The sequence below is a fragment of the Lolium perenne genome, chromosome 7, assembly GCF_019359855.2.
Source record: "Lolium perenne isolate Kyuss_39 chromosome 7, Kyuss_2.0, whole genome shotgun sequence".
NCBI lineage: Eukaryota > Viridiplantae > Streptophyta > Magnoliopsida > Poales > Poaceae > Lolium > Lolium perenne.
This window is the reverse complement of record NC_067250.2, coordinates 57,001,745-57,022,589: the sequence shown is the minus strand read 5'-3', so window position 1 is coordinate 57,022,589 and position 20,845 is coordinate 57,001,745. Positions and strand designations below refer to the sequence as shown.

Here is a 20,845-nt window from a genome sequence, read left to right as displayed (position 1 = left end):
TGTTGTCAACACCCGGATTTTTAAGTCTGAATGCCTATTATGTCATACATCGCAATCCCAGGAATATTGTTATTGCGAGGCATAATAGTTAAGTATCACAGTCATCATTCATTACAAACCATAAGTCTTACAAATTGGAATCACCTGATCCATATTACACGAATAGTTGATCTATTGATCAACGAACAAACACAAGTTCATAGTTCAACATAGCGGAAGCGTAAGATACAAGGACTCTCTAGTCCACAGGCCAACGCTTGACGTCGGAAGGCGCTCAGTTGTCGTAGGCGTCCTGCTGGTCATCTCCTTGGTCATCTTCATACTCTGGCCATTTGAATAGCCAGGGACAAAGCCGTGAGTACGTTTGAGTACTCGCAAACTAATACTAATGTAAGTGCTAGACATTCCAGTATGGTTTGCTAAGCTCTAGTTTTATTTGCATAAAGCTAGTTTTAGTTCAGAAAGTTTGAGAAAAAGCTTAATCAAGTGCTAACTAACTCAAGTGGGAACATTAGTGTCATTCCCACCATTCAAGTGGTGATTTCAATTCAATTCACCACAAGTCATTTCACCATCATCCTTTTCAACATCATTTTCAAAGATATGACATCGGAAACTGTATGGCCTTTCCAACCGTCCGTAACCGTGGACGCGGCTATTCGAATAGGTTTACACTCTGCAGAGGTTGCACACTTCTGCCACAACATTTGATTTCATCCGTCGGGATTTCCCCGAATCATCGTAACACAGTACGCGGATCATCAACCATAACCTTTCACTTACGAATCCTAGTATGAGCACCTCTCCCCATGAGCTTGGCCTCCCAGTGAAGACAGAGACGGTCGGCACAGGAACTGCACAGGGCTTGGGCCGGACATTCACCTCATTTCGCATCATACCATATCGTTTCTTTTGTTGTAGAGGCAGCTTTCGGCATAACCCCGATGACGCTTGTTTAGAGGGAACCCATACTAAGACGCATAAACTTCCAGTTAAGCCCTACCCATAATCAAGTATTGTGGGGGTACTTAAGAATTGGAAAGGTATCGCATTCAAACCAACATCATTGTTTTATCAAAAATCACCATCTTCTCTTGTTCATATTCACCTTCAAAAAATCATTCAATGGAATGCATCTTCATTCCAAGGTTTCAAAAATCCTCCAAAATCACATTGTTCCCATCTAGAGTAGTCAAGTTTTAATTCATTAGCACTAGCTCTAATTCATGAGGGGTGCTAACTTGCTTTGCTTGGAGCAGACTAACTCACTACTCTAGTAATCAACTTGTACTTTGACCAAAGTTAACTATAAAAGTAACTCATTTAGAAAACAAGTAAAAACTTGTAAAGTAAAAACTTGGGATGGGTTCATATAGGAAAAGGTAAGAAACATGGTGCCTTGCCCCAAGGGGCTTTGCACTTTGCAAGAATATTAGCTTGCATTGGTAGTAGCTTGCCTTGGTAGTTCTCAAACTGTTCCTCCTCTTCCTCTTGGTAGCAACTTTCTTCTTCGGCGTACTCTCCGGTGCTACCGTCTAAATTGGAATACGAGTATAATTACTCACTAATTCAATGGCTATTCCATACATCACATAGAACACACAAACTACTCTATGCACACAAGTAAATAAACTAGGGTGCATGGGTTGTGGGGTTTAAATAGAATTCACTTCTTTGTAATCCATATGTAAATGATAGTTTCCATAAGGTTCTTGAGAAATAATTTCCTCTCATTGAAAACTTCTTAAGATTTAATTTCTCAAACAATCATGTATGAACTCATATTGACCTAAGTCAAATGTTCATCATCATCATCATTTGGGAAAATGATTTAAATGAGGTGGGTCACCTCATACCATTTAAATAACACTACTTTTGATTTAAATCTCAAGTAATTCATATAAGAGAGTTTGGGACCAGGGGTCCAAACATCCCATGAATCCATGTGAGACAAGTTTAAATGAAGTGTAAGACTTCACACAATTTAACTTTAATAGTTTTGGACAATATCAACTAGTTAAACTAGTCAAAATATCCATTCATTAAACCATGGCATGATCATGCAAAGTGACCACACCATTTTATTGCATAAACAATTAGTGTAAGTCAAATGTGAGCTATTAGAGTTGGAATTAACTTAATATCTATTTTGGCTGATTTTTAAGAATTATTTGAATAGGGAAACGTCCCTGTCTTGTTATTTTTATCATATTTATTCTACAAAGAATCTGACCATGGGGCCAGTGGCATGTTATAGAGAATTTCAGTGGCTTTCTAACAATATAAAATTCACTAAATTTGGTTTAGCCAATTTGAAAATATTGAATTTCAAAGTTTGGGCAGTATTGAAATGGATTTGTAATAATTAAACTGGATTTGAATTTAACAGGCCGGCGGGAAAACTAGTTGGGCTAAACAATTTGAAAACGGCCCAAACCAACCCAGTCCAGCCCAGCCACGGTCCACAGATGCGCGGGCTGCCTGACAGGGTGGGGGCCAGGCGTCAGTGGCTCATAACGCCCGAAGCGGTATGTTTCAATGTGGGGCGTAGGATTAGAATCCGATCGAACGGCTCCAGTTCATCGTCCCGCCGGCGAGAGGGGAGTTCACCGGTGGCTCTGGTAGGGGGTCGGAGAGCTTACGGCGGCTCCAGCGAGGGATGGCAGTGTGCTCGGGGAAGGTGTGGACGACGGCGAAGCAGCTGGTAGCAGTGGCGGAGCTCGAGGTGGCCTGGATCAATGGCGATTTCTCCAGGGCTTCCGCGGCTCCGATCTTGCAATTGGCCTTGCTCCAGCGATGATCGAGGTGGCTAACGGTGCGAGGCGAAGTGGTGAAGGGTGGGGAGTGAGGTGGTGTGCTCAGTTGCTTCCAGGGAACTCTCTATTTATAGGATTGAGCAAGGGTTGCGGGGCAGTGGCAAGGTCGACCATGGCGCGGCTTCTCCGGCGGCTGGTCGAGCTAGGCGTGGTCACGGCGATGCTCTACGTGTCCAGGCGAGGCGAACGGTGGCGACGGCTTGGTCGGGGAGGGCCTGGTTGGGTCGCATTGCTTCCACGACGGCCGCGGCGTTCACGGGATGTGGTCGTCGTCTCCGGCGCCGGCGGTCACGGGTCGGGGCTGGGCGCGTGTCTGGCGGCATCGCGGTGTCACTGCGGTGCTCAACGCGTTCACAGGGGGTCCAGGGAGGGCTCGAGGTGGTGGCGCGGCGCGTGGCCAGTGGCGTCCATGCGCGACGCGAGCGGCATCCAGGGCTGATCGTGGCGCGCGATCTCCGGCGATGGTTGGCGTCGAGCTCGACCGTGGCTTGGCTAGGGTGGTGTAGGAGTGTGCGGTGGCGAGTGTGGGCACCAGGGCCAGCGCTGAGGTGCAAGGATGAGAGAGGGAGAAGAACATGGCCGGCATGGGCCGGCATGGCCATGTCTTGCTTGTTCTCTCTCTCTCCCTAGGGTTTCTATGCTGGTGTTAGTGAGAGAGGGAACCAGGGGACCAAATGGGGTAGGTTAGGGTAGATGGGGTGGAGTAGATTCACTATTTGCAAATAGTGCAAATAGTGCCATATTTGGAAAATGGCAAATTTGTCCAAATTTGAATTAATTCAAAAGGTGAAAGTTTTTGAAATGTGAGTGGTGGTATTAGTTGCAAATGACCAGAGGTGATTGGAGGTGGTGGTGGAAAAAGTAGAATTCAAGAATTGCAAAAATTGACAAGTGTGAGATTGTTCCACTTGTTAAAATGTTGCAACTTTGGATGAGCATAGCTATTGATCAAAGATGAATTTGGCAGGGTGATCTTCATCAAAGTTGTTCACCTTGATGTTGACTTGGAAATGGTGCAAAGAGTTAGCAAGAATTGGTTTGGGAAAATTGAATTGCAGGGGCTCAAAGTGGTGATCAGACTATAAATTCCAGTTTTGACCATTATCATATGTGAGTGGGAATTGTGTTTGAATTTCATTTGAATTGTGAAACTTTGGTTCCAAAAGTTGTAATAAGTGTTTAATAACATTATTCAACTAATGGTGAAGACCAAATAGGTCTAGGGTCAAAATTTATAAAAATGCCATAGGGCATAGGTGAGGGTTTTTAGGGTTTTGCAATTTATGGATTTTCTTCCTTTTGCTTTATTTGGTTGGTGATCCTCATATGATCACACTAGGGTTTTAGAGCATATCAAATACAAGTAATAACAATCATCATGGCATATCACCCAAATGCACAAGTCCTATGCATGGTACTATATGCAAATAGAAAAGTTTTTGTTGGTTTGAAATTTTGCTGTCTGGAATTTTCTAACTTTCTTTTTATTGAAATTTGGGGTGTTACAGATGTGAACTTCCGGAAAAAGTAAAGTGAACTTCCGAAAAAAAGTTAAGTGAACTTCCGAAAAATGAAGTGAACTTCCCGAAAATGAAGTGAACTTCCCAAAAAAGTAAAGTGAACTTCCGAAAAATAAAGTGAACTTCCCAAAAAAGAAGTGAACTTCCGGGAAAAGTAAAGTGAACTTCCAAAAAAAACTAAAGTGAACTTCTGAGAAATGAAGTGAACTTCCCCAAAAATGAAGTGAACTTCCGAAAAAAGTAAAGTGAACTTCCGAAAAATGAAGTGAACTTCCCAAAAAAATGAAGTGAACTTTCGACTAAAGTAAAGTGAACTTCCCAAAAAAAATGAACTGAACTTCCCAAAAAAGTAAAGTGAACTTCCGAAAAATGAAGTGAACTTTCCAAAAAAATGAAGTGAACTTCCGAAAATAGTAAAGTTAACTTCCAAAAATGAAGTGAACTTCCCAAAAAATGAAGTGAACTTCCAAAAAAGTAAAGTGAACTTCCGAAAAATGAAGTGAACTTCCCCAAAAATGAAGTGAACTTCCCAAAAAAGAAAAGTGAACTTCCGAAAAATGAAGTGAACTTCCGAAAAATGAAGCGAACTTCCAAAAAATGAAGCGAACTTTCAAAAATGAGTTCTGCGGTATGTGGCGTGGGTTTGATAGTAGGCGGGATGGAGTCGGCGGATAAGATAAAGCAACAAATTAAGCCGAATACGTGACATATCAAACATCTGGTTCTCTTATATTCTAAAAGCTATATACAGTTCTTTTCAAAATAAAAAGCTATATATAGAGAAGGATAAACAGAGAGATTGCTACAAATTCTCAGAAAATAACAAAAACGCCAAATATCTGTCTATTTTTATAACTCAGAACCTCCCTTTAACTTGCCAGCCTAGCTCGCATAGATAATGTATTTTTTAATTATAGCAAATAACAAATGGGCATATATTTGAATAAAAACTACCTTAAAATTCTACACACAGATTAATTTCAAAAATAGAATTTTCTAGGCATACTAATATCTAAAGAAACAATACTAATCAAAATTGGATCGAAGACTATATCCAAAGCCACAATCTTACGGAATTCGAGAGAGTACACATCTTAAGAAGAAAATAAAACATGAATAATGGGACATATATTTGCGGTTGAAATAATCTGTGCTGCACAAAAATAGTTGCACCAATATTTTCCTATAGAAAAAAGTGCAGGTGGTTATGCATTTTAGCAACAAAAGGAGACCACCATTGCATGTGTGCCATGATCTATTTTTATGTTGCTATGTATCTTACTAAAAAAATGTTAAAACAAAAAGAGATACATATATGGTGTTTCAGCAACTAATTTAATACTATATGAAATTATTTCTAGCCCTATTTTCAAAATTTTCAAGTGCTTACCTAATATTGTGAATATACGAAGTTTAACATCAGAATACTTCCTTGTGTTATATAATATCACATGCTAACTGCCCAATATATGTACAGTCCTGTATACGGGTCAGCGATCCAAACTTTAATTATTTGTGTTGGCCATAGAGGTAAATGTAGTAACGAAGATATATGAAAATTTATTAATCGGGCAATCTAACAAAAATATTCGTGAACAAGAGCTAACAACAATGATGAGAAGGAATCGAATGTTTGCTCCACAAATCCATATCATGACATAGACCAGCTATAATTTTCTAATTCTCTCACCCACACGTTATAGCTTAAAATTGAGCTTGGGTTGGTATATCTGTGGTACCTTGTGTTCCTCCATACTTATATGCAATTAATTGCATAGATCGAAGATGGTGTCTTCGCATTTACGGCCTCCAACCCTGCTAGTTCCCTATACGACTTAGGTACGGTGGTTAAGAACCATGATCTTCATGGACAAGGTGTTTTCGCTCATAAGTCTAAATGCACGTATTATGAAAATATATTTTAAATGTACTTTAAAGTATCAAAAAGATTCTGAAACAACATCCTGGATGTACATCCCAACATGTTATGTTCATACACAAAGTTTTGTGGGAATTTTTTTTATAGGTTGTGTAAAAAAGACGTAAAAGATCTCATTAGAAGCTATTTTGGAGCACCGAAAATTGCTTTTTTTTTACACGAGTCACAAAAAATGACATTATTCACGAGACTTTCTATGACGATATAGGATGAGCCAAAATGGATTTCCAGATCTTCATAGGTTTCCCGTCATTGGAGGGACAAAATCCTAGCTTATTGTTGATGTCATCGTCACCATCAGGGAGGACCAAGGCGTCCAACGAAATCCTGACGCATGTTATTCTTTTTTCAAACTGGAAAATACATTCCATTAAGAAACGAATGCATCAATATCGTTGGCTACCAAATCGGAGACAAAGTCCAGAGGGTGCTCAATCCACACAGAGATTAATTGGCACACTAGCCCTATAGTCAAACTGAGCCATGACATGGGCAACCTTATTACACGCACGGTGGCAGTGACTAAACTAAAAAAAAACAGCAAAATATAAAATGCAAGCACTACGAGCTTCAAGGGAGATTCGGAATAGAAACTGAAATCAGCAAAATCCTGACCTCATTATTGTTGGCACACTATTATTATTGTCGTGTAGTTGTCGTTTGCACGTCTCTCATCTTGCCTAGCTTCACACGATTTGAGGTAGAAATTAAAATAAAAAGTTGACCATTTACTTATGCGTACGAATACGATTACATGGACATGGTCCGCAAGCTGCATTGCCACGGATACAGCAGGCCGGATGCTTATTTACGTACGTATAATATACAAGTACACAAGTACACGCACGCACCGACGCACGGACTACTTGGCTTCGGCGTCAAGGGCTTGGAACGGGCGCTCGCCGTTGAAGTTGCCCGGGGGATTGTAGTTGCAGGTGATGAAGACGCCGCGGTTGCCGGAGCAGACCACGCGCGCGCAGCCGATGCGCGTCGACTTGCGCCACACCACCTGTGTGTAGTGCCCGCACACCTTGCCGGCGTCGCAGGTGTTGCTACTGAGGTGGTAGTTCTTCTTCTCGTCCACCCACAGCTTCACCGCGTCCGCCGCCGTCCACGACTGCCCGGACCCCCAGAAGATGTTCTCGCCGTACGGCCCGCCGGAGTGCTGCATCCGGCAGTCCCCGGAGCGCTGCGCCGCGTAGTCCTGCGCGAACTTTGCCACGGCGTTGTCCCACGCCACCGGGCCGACGCCGTCCGCGGCGCGCGCGCTGTTGTGCAGGTTCACGAAGTCCTGCAGGGAGTTCTGCGCCGACACCACCACCACGGCCATGGACACGGCCAGGGCGAACACTGCAAGACTACTCTTGGACGAAGATGCCATGGCTAGCTAGTGTGTGTGTTGAGATCGATGAAGATGACTGCTGGAATTTGACGGGTATTTGTAGCCTGTGGATGTGGGAAAAAAAAGTCAGAATATGGCTATCTATTTTGCAAGGAAGCCAGCGAGAAGATGCATGTATCACGGTCAGTTGGTACTTTAGCTAGCTAGAACTGGTATTTTTTCCTTATTTCTAGCACATATGCATACGTCTGACAACAGGTAATTCTATGCAATTTCCTGTGCTATATTGATTAATTAGTTTGGCGGTTGGGTTTGGATTAATCTAGAACTATAGTATCATAATCTCATTGGATGGTGAAGTTGAAAACGTACATCCACTTAGATGGCAGGAGGTCAAGTAGGAAGAATATGCTCTGGCTATGCGTCTTATCGCTACTGCCTACTGTGTCAATTTTATTTTTGCTACTTTTGACGTGGCTTATTAAGCTCTAAGAAATATGTTTTTTTGGATGGAAATATGTCTTTTCGATGGAGGGAACATATGCACCTGGGATCTGAGTGATCGATGTTTTGGTTCTTGGGTGCATATGCTCCCTTTATTTTGAAATACATATTTAATATTTTTTTAAAATGTTAAAAAATTCAAATAAAAAGTTCATTTGTACATCTTCGCATGCTACGGGTGGACAAATTCTTTCCATGAAAAATCAACTTATCGTTTGAGATGTGTAAAGAGGATAAAATTTGGTGCTAAAAATAAGACTTTTTCTGAAACATATTTTGTCTTTTTTACATCAAACACAAAAAAATATCGGATTTTTACGAAACTGCACAAATGCACATACATTATCGTGATGTACATAAAAAAAATTCTGAAATTATTTAACAATTGGATATATATTTTTTGCGTGGAGAAAGCATATTCACCCGGGAGACGAATTAAACTTCCGCTCATAACATTGCTTTTATTAGAGTAGTACATATGTAGGTTGTATTAATATTGTTTCTTAACAAAAACAACTACATCACACTCACAGACTCACTAGTAATACTATAGCAGTATAGCACGCAATTAGGGCCAAGATAACGTGCTATTTTTTCCCATGGTTCTTACAAAACTAGACGTTGTTTCTTGTTTATCGTGGTAATAAACTGCAATTTGATGTTAGGCTTCTAGATAATTGAATAATTATTCTTTCTATGTGTTTATGCATATATTGTTATGGCGTTTTTGGGCTATATCTTTCATTCTTACCGAAACCTTAACATTTAGGCTATATCTAGTACTCCATATGTCCAAAAGTAAGTTAATCTACTTTTAAGCATCTAGATACAACCGTATCAAGATAAAGTTGAGTCACTTATTTATGGACGAAGGGAGTATACTTTTTCAAAAAATTCAAGTATAACATGCTATTGGCACAATGTAGTTATAACATCTTAAATTTCCGGTGCAAATATTTCACTATCTCAGAGCATCTCAAACTGATCCCTTATAATCATTGGAGGAGTAAAACTTATACTCGGTCGCGTCGAGCTCTCATATATTTACTCGATCAAGCGAGACCGGGTATAATTTTTCCCTTTCTCCACCGCCCACCGCTCGCCTCCCCAACCACCTCCCCCACCTCGCCAGCGCGACTCTGTGAGTCCTAGCTCCCTCGAATGACCACCATGGCCGGATCCAGGCGCCGCCCTTCCCCTCCGTTGTTTAGCAACGCTCGTCCCGTGGCGGTTCCTCATCCCATGGTGCATCCTCATCCCACGCCGGTTTCTTCGAGCTTCCTCCACTACGGCCGCCGATGAGGAAGTATCACGGCGTGCTCCAGATGTCGTGGGGCACGTGGGTGGCAGAGATCACTGGACCGCACCATCGACGAGAGCAACCGACTCGTCTCATTCCACTCGGCGGCGTATGTGTCAAAAACACACGACATTGCGGCGAAGCTCAACTTTGCATTCGACGAGCCGTGACCGGGGATGCTCCGTACGTCGACCGCCGCGCCGTGTGATGTCTACGCATGCTTCTATTCTTGTAGACAGTGTTGGACCTCCAAGTGCAAAGGTTTGTAGAACAGCAGCAAGTTTCCCTTAAGTGGATCACCCAAGGTTTATCGAACTCAGGGAGGTAAAGGTCAAAGATATCCATCTCAAGCAACCTTGCAATTACGATACAAGAAGTCTCTTGTGTCCCCAACACACCCAATACACTTGTCAGGTGTATAGCTTGATGTCTACGCACGCTTCTATTCTTGTAGACAGTGTTGGGCCTCCAAGAGCAGAGGTTTGTAGAACAGCAGCAAGTTTCCCTTAAGTGAATCACCCAAGGTTTATCGAACTCAGGGAGGTAGAGGTCAGAGATATCCCTCTCAAGCAACCCTGCAATTAAGATACAAGAAGTCTCTTGTGTCCCCAACACACCCAATACACTTGTCAGATGTATAGGTGCACTAGTTCGGCGAAGAGATAGTAAAACACAGGTGGTATAGATGATGCTAATATTGCAGAAAGTAAAGATGCAGTAAAACAGTAAACAAGCGGTGCCAGAAAATAACTTGCTGGCGTGGGAAGCAATTCTCTGTGGTGTAACTTCTCTATTCGGAAACAAGGCCTAGGGATCCTACTTTCACTAGTGGACACTCTCAACAATGATCACATAAATAAATAACTTCTCTTCCTTTGTGCTACATACACTCTCTTGTTTGATAACAAACACCATTCATTGTGTAGGGCTACAAGAGCTCCCTCAAGCCGGAGTTAACAAGCGCCACAACATTCGGTGTTCATATTTAAGTAACCTTTAGAGCATAATAGATCATTGCAATTTAGACCGAGTACTAACATAGCATACACACCGTCACCAATAAGCTATGAAAGGGGGAATAGATCACATCAATACTATCATAGTAATAGTTAACTCCATAATCTACAAGAGATTATAATCATAACCTACGCCAAGTACTACATGATGCACACACCTTCACCTTTACATCATGAAGGAGGAATAGACTACTTTAATAACATCACTAGAGTAGCACATAGATTAATAGTGATACAAAGCTCATCATATGGATCTCAATCGTGGCAATTCATGAGATCATTGTATTGAGGTACATGAGAGAGAGATTAACCACATAGCTACCGGTACAGCCCTTAGCCTCGAGGGAGAACTACTCCCTCCTTATATGGGAGACAGCAACGGCGATGAAGATGGCGGTGGTGTCGATGGAGATGACTCCGGGGGCAATTCCCCGTCCCGGCGGCGTGCCGGAACAGAGATTTCTGTCCCCCGAAACGGAGTTTCGCGATGGCGGCGGCGTCCCTGGAGTCTTTCTGGAGTTTCGTCAATCGGTATCGAGGTTTTAGGTCACGAGGGGTCTTATAGGCGAAGAGGCAGCGCAAGGGGGCGCCTGGGGGTCCCACCCCATAGGGCGGCGCGCCCCCCCCAAGCCGCGCTGGCCTATGGTCTGGGGGCCCCAGGCCTCCCCTCTGACTCTCCTTCGGTGTCCTAGTCCGTCTCGGTGAATTATGATGTTGGGTCTTCGTTTCTTCGAATTCCGAGAATATTGCCCGAACAGCCTTTCTGGAACCAAAAACAACAGAAAACAGGAACTGTCACTTCGGCATCTTGTTAATAGGTTAGTTCCGGAAAACGCATAAAAACATCATAAAGTATGAACAAAACATGTAGGTATTGTCATAAACTAGCATGGAACATAAGAAATTATAGATACGTTTGAGACGTATCAAGCATCCCCAAGCTTAGTTCCTACTCGCCCTCGAGTAGGTAAACGATAACAAGGATAATTTCTGAAGTGACATGCTATCATAATCTTGATCAATACTATTGTAAAGCATTTGAGATGAATGCAGCGATTCGAAGCAATGGTAAAGACAATGATTAAACAACTGAATCATATAGCAAAGACTTTTCATGAATAGTATTTTCAAGACAAGCATCAATAAGACTTGCATAAGAGTTAACTCATAAAGCAATAAATTAATTCTTAGTAGAAAGCTTTGAAGCAACACAAAGAAAGATATAAGTTTCAGCGGTTGCTTTCAACTTCAACATGTATATCTCATGGATAATTGTCAACATAAAGCAATATAACAAGTGCAATGGGTAAACATGTAAGAATCAATGCACACAGTTGACACAAGTGTTTGCTTCTAAGATAGAAAGAAGTAGGTAAACTGACTCAACATAAAGTAAAAGAATAGCCCTTCGCAGAGGGAAGCGTGGATTACTATTTTTGTGCTAGAGCTTTTCATTTTGAAAACATAGAAACAATTTTATCAACGGTAGTAATAATTCATATGTGTTATGTATAAGACATCCTATAAGTTGCAAGCCTCATGCATAGAATACCAATAGTGCTCGCACCTTGTCCTAATTAGCTTGGATTAACACGGATTATCATTGCATAACATATGTTTCAACCAAGTGTCACAAAGGGGTACCTCTATGCCGCCTGTACAGAGGTCTAAGGAGAAAGTTCGCATTGGATTTCTCGCTTTTGATTATTCTCAACTTAGACATCCATACCGGGACAACATAGACAACAAATAATGGACTCCTCTTTTAATGCTTAAGCATTCAACAACAGATATCATTCTCATAAGAGATTGAGGATTTGTGTCCAAACTGAAACTTCCACCATGATTCATGGCTTTAGTTAGCGGCCCAATGTTCTTCTCTAACAATATGCATACTCAAACCATTTGATCATGAAAATCGCCCTTACTTCAGACAAAACGAACATGCATAGCAACTCACATGATATCCAACAAAGGTGTAAAAGTTGATGGCGTCCACAGAAACATGGTTACCGCTCAACAAGCAACTTATAAGAAATAAGATACATAGCAACATATTCAATACCACAATAGTTTTTAAGGCTATTTTCCCATGAGCTATATATTGCAAAGACAAAGAATAGAATTTTTAAAGGTAGCACTCAAGTAATTTACTTTGGAATGGCAGAGAAATACCATGTAGTAGGCAGGTATGGTGGACACAAATAGCATAGTTTTAGGCTCAAGGATTTGGATGCACGAGAAGTAATCCCTCTAAATACAAGGCTTAGGCTAGCAAGGTTGTTTGAAGCAAACTCGAGTATAAACCGGCACAGCAAAACTTACATAAGAACATATTGCAAGCATTATAAGACTCTACACTGTCTTCCTTGTTGTTCAAACACCTTAACCAGAAAATATCTAGACTTAGAGAGACCAATCATGCAAACCAAATTTTAACAAGCTCTATGTAGTTCTTCATTAATAGGTGCAAAGTACATGATGCAAGAGCTTAAACATGATCTATATGAGCACAACAATTGCCAAGTATCAAATTATTCAAGACATTATACCAATTACCACATGAAGCATTTTCTGTTTCCAACCAAATAACAATGAACGAAGCAGTTTCAACCTTCGCCATGAACATTAAAAGTAAAGCGAAGAACACTAGTGTTCATATGAAAGAGCGGAGCGTGTCTCTCTCCCACACAAGCATGAATTTATTCAGAGAATGAAAATAACAAAACAAAAATAAAAGCACACAGACGCTCCAAGTAAAGTACATAAGATGTGACTGAATAAAAATATAGTTTCACTAGAGGTGACCTGATAAGTTGTCGATGAAGAAGGGGATGCCTTGGGCATCCCCAAGCTTAGATGCTTGAGTCTTCTTGAAATATGCAGGGATGAACCACTAGGCATCCCCAAGCTTAGACTTTTCACTCTTCTTGATCATAGTATATCATCCTCCTCTCTTGATCCTTGAAAATTTCCTCCACACCAAACTCAAAACAAACTCATTAGAGGGTTAGTGCATAATCAAAAATTCACATGTTCAGAGGTAACACAATCATTCTTAACACTTCTGGACATTGCCCAAAGCTACTGAAAGTTAATGGAACAAAGAAATCCATCAAACATAGCAAAACAGGCAATGCGAAATAAAAGGCAGAATCTGTCAAAACAGAACAGTCCGTAAAAGACGAATTTTTATGGGGTACTTAACTTGCTCAGATGAAAAATCTCAAATTGAATAAAAGTTGCATACATATCTGAGGATCACGCACGTAAATTGGCAGATTTTTCTGAGTTACCTACAGACGGGGCTGCTCAATTTCGTGACAGTAAGAAATCTGTTTCTGCGCAGTAATCCAAATCTAGTATCAACCCTACTATCAAAGACTTTACTTGGCACAACAATGCAATAAAATAAAGATAAGGAGAGGTTGCTACAGTAGTAAAAACTTCCAAGACACAACAAAACAGTAGCAAAATAAAACATGGGTTATCTCCCAAGAAGTGCTTTCTTTATAGCCATTAAGATGGGCTCAGTAATTTTAATGATGCTCGCGCAAGAAATAAGAGTTGAAGCAAAAGAGAGCATCAAGAAGAAAATTAGAAACACTTTTAAGTCTAACCCACTTCCTATGAAAAGGAATCTTGTAAATAAACAAGTCATGTAAGCATAATGCAACAAGCATAGGAAGGCAACACAAGCGCAACTTCAATATTCTGAACATAGAGAGGGGAAACTTAATATTATTAAGATGCATATAACCATGTTTTCATCTCTCATAATAACTTTCAGTGGCATCATGAACAAACTCAACAATATAAGTATCACATAAAACATTCTTATCATGAGCTACATGCATAAAATTATTACTCTCCACATAAGCATAATCAATTTTATTAGTAATAGTGGGAGTAAAACTACCATAACCATCATTGTAATCATCATAAATTGCAGGCATGGTATAATCATAATAACCTTTATCCTCCATAGTAGGTGGCACCAAAATACCACTATCATCGTAATCATCATATATAGGAGGCATATTGTAATCATAATTAATTTTCTCCTCAATAGTAGGTGGACTGAAAATATGATAGTCATCATTGTAATCATCATATATAGGAGGTAAAGTATCATCAAAGTAAATTTTCTCCTCAAAACTTGGGGGACTAAAAATATCATGCTCATCAAAACCAGCTTCCCCAAGCTTAGAATTTTCCATAGCATTAGCAACAATTGTGTTCAAAGCATTCACACTAATAACATTGCCATTAGCATGCATATAAAGTTCCATAAGTTTTTTAATTTTCTCTTCAAACACCTCATGTCCTAATTCAAGATAAATACTATAAAGATCTCTAATATTTTTGTTGTTTTCCATTAAGCCTAACTAGTGAAAACAAGAAACAAAAAGATATAATTGCAGGATCTAAAGGAAATATCTTCGAGCACTCACACACCGGCAACAGTGCTAGGAAATAGCTTACTAGTCGGAGGATGTGAATACCTTTTACCTTACCTCCCCGGCAACGGCGCCAGAAAATAGCTTGATGTCTACGCACGCTTCTATTCCTGTAGACAGTGTTGGGCCTCCAAGAGTAGAGGTTTGTAAAACAGCAGCAAGTTTCCCTTAAGTGAATCACCCAAGGTTTATCGAACTCAGGGAGGTAGACACTACTAGGAAAAGGCCTACCGCCGGCGAACCTAAAAGGCCCATTGCCGGCGCACCACGAGCCCGCCGGTGCGAACGCGCCGGTGATAAATGGCCACTGCCGGCGCACCAGGCAGTGCGCCGGCGATATGTCAGCTACTGCCGGCGCACCACCCAAGCTTCGCCGGCAAAGCCAAATTCCACCGGCGCACGTGCAGCTGCGCCGGCAGTAGGTCTTCCAGCACTGGCGCATGCCACGTGCGCCGGTAGTAGGGCATTTAGGTGCGCCGGTAATTATATTCGAAAATTCATTTTACAGCTTTTTTTCTAGCATATTACAATACATATTTGACAGCAGTATATATTTACAACGCAGTTCATATTTAGACAGCATTACATGCAATATGAGAAGCACATAGAGAGCCAAGTTTCATTTTGGTATCAATATACAATTACGCAAGTCTCGTTCCGGAATGTGTTGATTCATACAACACATGTGCATATGCAACACCGAACGACGAAGTTTCACAAAGTTAGAAGTCTCGGTACATAGTCGTCACAAGTATCGTCATACACCTCACAATGTAGGTCCTAACCTAAACTACAATCACATAGAACATGACCAACATGGTCATGATGACCATCATCACGAAGGCCATGGTCTTCATCCGGTTCCTCCTCATGTCCCTCATCTCTCCCGCTAGATAACGGGCGTATCTTCCTTCCGCCTCCACCCTAGTGGGGTATCCCTTGTAGCTGTTGCCGCTGAAACGGTGCACCTGTCTCCGACAGTCCTCCCAGTCGTCGTAGACTCCAGGAACCCTCCCCTTGTACACGACATATGTCGTCGGCATCTCCATTCACAAGACAAGTAAAACGTTAGTACCAATGCAATGAACAAGTGCCAACTTAAATAAGAGACAAGTAGTATGAACTAAATAGCATGTGCCTCATACTTTGTTGGTCGAAATAAATAATAACATACAGGGATGGGGTCAGTGAGGCTAGGTAGGATGCACAATAGATTGATATTTGTGGCCATCACACCAAGCCTCACTAGCCCCACCCCGGAGTGTACAAGTGACCGAACATTTTAATCATCGGCCAATGCAATTAAGAAGTGCGAACTCAAATAGAAGACAAGTAGTACGAATTAAATAGCGTGCCTCATACTTTGTCGGTCGAAACAAATATTAACATCCAGGGATGGAGTCAGTGAGGCTAGGTAGGATGCACAATAGATTGATACTTGTGGCCGTCGCACCAAGGCTCACTGGCTCCACCCCCGAGTGTACGAGTGACCGAACATTCTAATCATCGGCGAACTCCAAATACGAGGAAAGTAGTGGTCGAGTAAATGCAAATAATTATTAAGCTATGTACGCCATAATCTTGAAATATATAGCAAAGTAAATGAAACTATAGACACATGTTCACATGCACATTCATACAACTAAATAAAAGCAACTAGTCGATTCTATGGGAATATATAGCAATTATTACCGTACGGAAGTTCAAGGACATATCGTTCAAGCTTTAGCAAGTGTTCCCGTCGTAGGATCAGGTTGTACGCCTAGGGGGGGATGGAAGGCAGCCCTCAAGCGAGTTGAACGGCCTCTCATCACGCGACATCTCCAAGCGGAGTTCTATCTCATCATTAGGTGGTAGACCGTAGCCGTAGAAGAACTCGCCAGACCTATTGTTGACATCCTGCAGGATTATCGTGCAAATGAACTGCTGGATGCGACCCCAGTTCTTTCTAATCTCTCTATCAGGGACATCCGCCATGTTTGCAAACCTGTTTCTGAGATTCTCTGGCAGCAACATGTCATCTGCGTACTTTATGTACTCCTGCATCTGAAGGATGGCGTACCACGCGTCCATCCCATTGTCGGGCGTCGACTGCCTGAGGCAGGGGAAGTTGATTGTGTGGGTTAAGACCAAGCCTCCTCGGGATTTCCTCTCTACTTTGAGGGGGCCTGCCTTGTTGGCGAAGCCGGTGAGAGCATCATTGAGAAGGGCCTTGATGTGGGTGTAGTCTTTCTTGTGGTCCCTACCCGAGTCGAGATAGACTGCATGCGAGTGTTGCGGGTGCACGACGATGAGGGTGCAGAACTTGTCTCTGCGGAAAACACACGGATTAACCTTTGGAAATGCAAATGGAGATATAGGATAGAATGGTAATGGGGGACTAGCGAGTGATTACTTACTCGGGGAAGTAAGGGATGAGAATGGCGCCCTTTTTAATGTTCGCCAGCATGAAATCCTCGACCTGCTGGGTGGCAATCGCCCGATCCCCAGCGTTGCAGATGATGCTCTCCCGCATATAGAAGGGGTCCATTATCGCGATGGTCGGCGTCTCCTCCTTAACAATCTGGGCAGACAAGCTAAGAGCAACTAGGCGAACCACACTAAAGTGGAGCGCTTGCATGCGATAGATGCTGAAGATGTCGTTGAACCGGATGAAGCACAAGTCCGCGGGGTACTTCTCGACGAAGTTCATGCCAGTTGGCACCTTCGCCACCAAGAGAGGGTAACCAGGATCTTTTGATTTGAGAAGAAGGTTCTCCACATGCAAGATAGTCTCATGCAAGCTCCTCATATCCGGGGTGAGTTTCTTCACGACATGCTCCGGCAGCATCGGTTGACCCAAGTGATGCAGAGGTCGCCAATTGTTTGGCAACTTGTCAAGGAGTGGGACCTTGTCCTTGGATTTGGCCGCCGCCGCCTTGTCTTGGGCGTCCTTCTTATTTTGCCTCTTCCTCTTCTTGGGTTGTACTGATGGACCCTCCATCGCCGTAGTGGCCGTAGCACGGAGTGTGTTTGGGCTCAACATATTTTTGACGGCGGCGGTGGCGACCTCCTCAGGATTTTCCTCCTCAGCCGTTTCTTGAGAATCGAACAGCTTCTTGGAGCACACATATTTCAAGCCCGGCGCATCCTCATGGACAACTTGTGAAGACGTAGGAATATCCCATTGGAAGTTGTCACGTTCGTATTCCTCGGCCTCTGGCGCAGCTGGCTGTTGTGGTGGGGCGCTGACCTCTGGCGCAGCTGGCCGTTCTGGTGGGGCGATGACCACGGGCGCCGCTGGCTGTCGTGGAGGGACGCTGACATGTGGCGCCGCAAGGTGCTTGTCTTTGCTTGCCGTCGACCCCGAGTAGGTGTTGATCCGAATTAGGGTCTTCGGCCATAGCAGTACCCAACCCTTCAGTGAGGCCAGATTCAACGGGCTATCGTCATCGGCACCATGCGGTTGATTAGGAGGAAACAAATCCTCATAGCCCGGTAACGCCCGATCCACTTCAACCACAGTAACGTCATCCGCCATATCTCGTGTGTGCCACTTCTTATCCAGGGGCCGAAGGATGGACCCCCTCGCGACGTCTTTGAGTTCGTCGTTTACTCTCATCAAGAAGGTGCATGGCGTCGAGAGCGCCTGCGAGAACATGTGTATGGCGTTAGAGAGAGGGCAAGGATGACGAAACTAATATATTAACTTGATGTACACATTAGTTAATTACCGTGAGGGCGTTGAGCTCGGCTAATGTCGACGGGCCAGCACATGCGGCGGCGGGCGTGCAAGTGACGGAGGGGCTGCTACCCGGCATGGACGGTGAATCCCTAGCACCAGCGACAATGCCGGCGGCCGGAGGAGTCTCCATTATAACATTGTCATTGCCGGCGGACGGCGGCACCATCGAGTTGCTGCCGTTGAAGCTAACCACTTGCATTTTCAGGGGGGGGGCTTGTTTGCCACCCTCATACCACGCTTGTAGAGCGTTGAAATCTGCTTGGACTGAAGCGGCGACTTCAGCTTTGACTTCAGGTACGAGTGTAGCTTTGAGTTGCGGTACCAGTTGCGGTACCAAACCAGCTTGGACTTGGGCTAGGATTGACTCCCTCATTTCCTCCGCCTCCCGCTGCTTCCTCTCATTACGCGCATTTTTATCGGTCGCAGACGACAAGCCATAGTGACCATGCTTGTAGCCTGTACCGGCGCCAGCCACACGGCCTCTATGCGGCCTTCTCGTCGGTGAATGCTCATTAACGATGTTTACCGCCCGTACGAGAGGCTTGTCCCATGCTACCCTGCCCGTCGACGCCTGGGACGAGGAGCCTTCGTCACCTTGAGAAAGTCTTTGTCTTTCTTCTTCCTGCGGAAGAAACGCGAACCATTTAGAAATGTTGCTACTATTATATGAACGATACTTGATCTAATTAAACCGGTAAATTGCTTACCAGTTTTTTCTCCAACGCCAGGACCTTCTGGTCGTTCGTGAACCAAATTATGTCGGTTACGACCTTCGGGTCCGTGACAAGTTCCCCGGTTAGTTTCTTCTTATGGTACCGGGACCTGATGAATCTTCTTTCAAGCGGGTCCTTATACTTGAGCCAGGGGTTCTCAATGACGGCATTTACATACGCCTCGTCCTCCTTCGCCCAATAGGGCTCCTTTCCCTCGTACCCACGGCTCCCAAGGTTGTGGTTGCCGCTGTTAAGCTCCCGCATTTCCTTCCCCCACAACTTGCGATTCTTGGTTGCTTGTAGCTCTTCATTGGCCACAAAAGCATCAAAGTACGCCTGGGTGACATGCGGAAAGGCGGAGTGGACCTCTTCGAAACCTTTGCCCTCAGCAATCAGCTTCCGCACCATGTACTTATAGCTGCTGAGGTGTTTGGTGAACTTCAGGAGGGCTTGTGAGTTCACAATGTTGTTGGTTTGATGACTGGAGGCGTAGTCGCCTAGGAACTTGTATCGTGCGTGCAACCTCGCAATGAGCTGGGCTCGCAAAGGCGCTTTGCTCTCAGCTCGGAGGTCCGTCTCGTTGAGATTGACGACCTCTCGGAGGATACATGCCAGTTGGTTGCCGTACCCCTTGGCAACATCCTTAGGCTCCACCGGCAAACCACTGGCGGGGTCAGTTATGTAAAGAAATATGCATGAGTTATGTAAAAACATGAAGATATGATCAGTTATATATACATACACAAAATATTGACCAACACAATATTAATTAGTCATACATAAAATATTGGCCATGACCATATGAGTAGTTATGAATTACACAAAATATGAGTTATAGATTGCAAATAAAGTTTTACATCATCGATTGAGAAGAGTGTTTCGCTTTCTTCTTGCTTTTCTTGCTCGTCGTTGAATAATTTAGCCCCGTGTCGTGACTTCTTCTTTTGAAGGGTCGACCTGACCTCGGTAGCGTGGTCCTTCTTCTTCTTGTGGTGTATGTTGTCTCTTCGTCCTCGGATTCTTCCATCATTGGGTCTCCGACTTGTCCTTCGAAGTCTTCCTCGTTGGCGACTCCATCCATTCCGACGATGGTCCTCTTGCCTCTCCTCACGATAACACGGCTAGGCCTGGATGGGTCGGTTATGAAGAAGCATTGGTGCACGTGTTCTGCCAGTACCCATGGCTCATTCTGCGCGGTGGCGTTCGTGGACTTTGATTTGTTGGCTTCGGGTAGAAACATGGTGGTGAAATACCGGTCTTCTTTTCTGACGCTCTTAGCCCATCTGATACGGAACATCGGCACTTTCTCCCCAGCGTAGCTAAGCTCCCAGATTTCCTCGATTCTTCCGTAGTATCTAGTCTTTACGTCACCCGTCCAGGAATCCATCGTTACCCCTGAGTTCTGGTAAACACTGTTCTTGTCTTTTTCTTCCGTGTAGAATGTGTACCCGTTGATATCGTACGCTTGGTAAGTCATGATGTTGGGCGCGGGGCCATGTGACAAGGCCAAT

General features: G+C 43.4%; 1 protein-coding gene across 1 annotated transcript; it reads right to left on the bottom strand.

Moving 5' to 3' along the window:
* Nucleotides 1-6,982: 6,982 nt before the first annotated feature.
* Nucleotides 6,983-7,724, bottom strand: LOC127317419 (pathogenesis-related protein PRB1-3). The gene has a single exon (XM_051347979.2). The coding sequence runs from the start codon at nt 7,654-7,656 to the stop codon at nt 7,138-7,140; it is 519 nt and encodes a 172-aa protein (XP_051203939.1). The 5' UTR covers nt 7,657-7,724; the 3' UTR covers nt 6,983-7,137.
* Between the last annotated feature and the right edge of the window lie 13,121 nt (nt 7,725-20,845).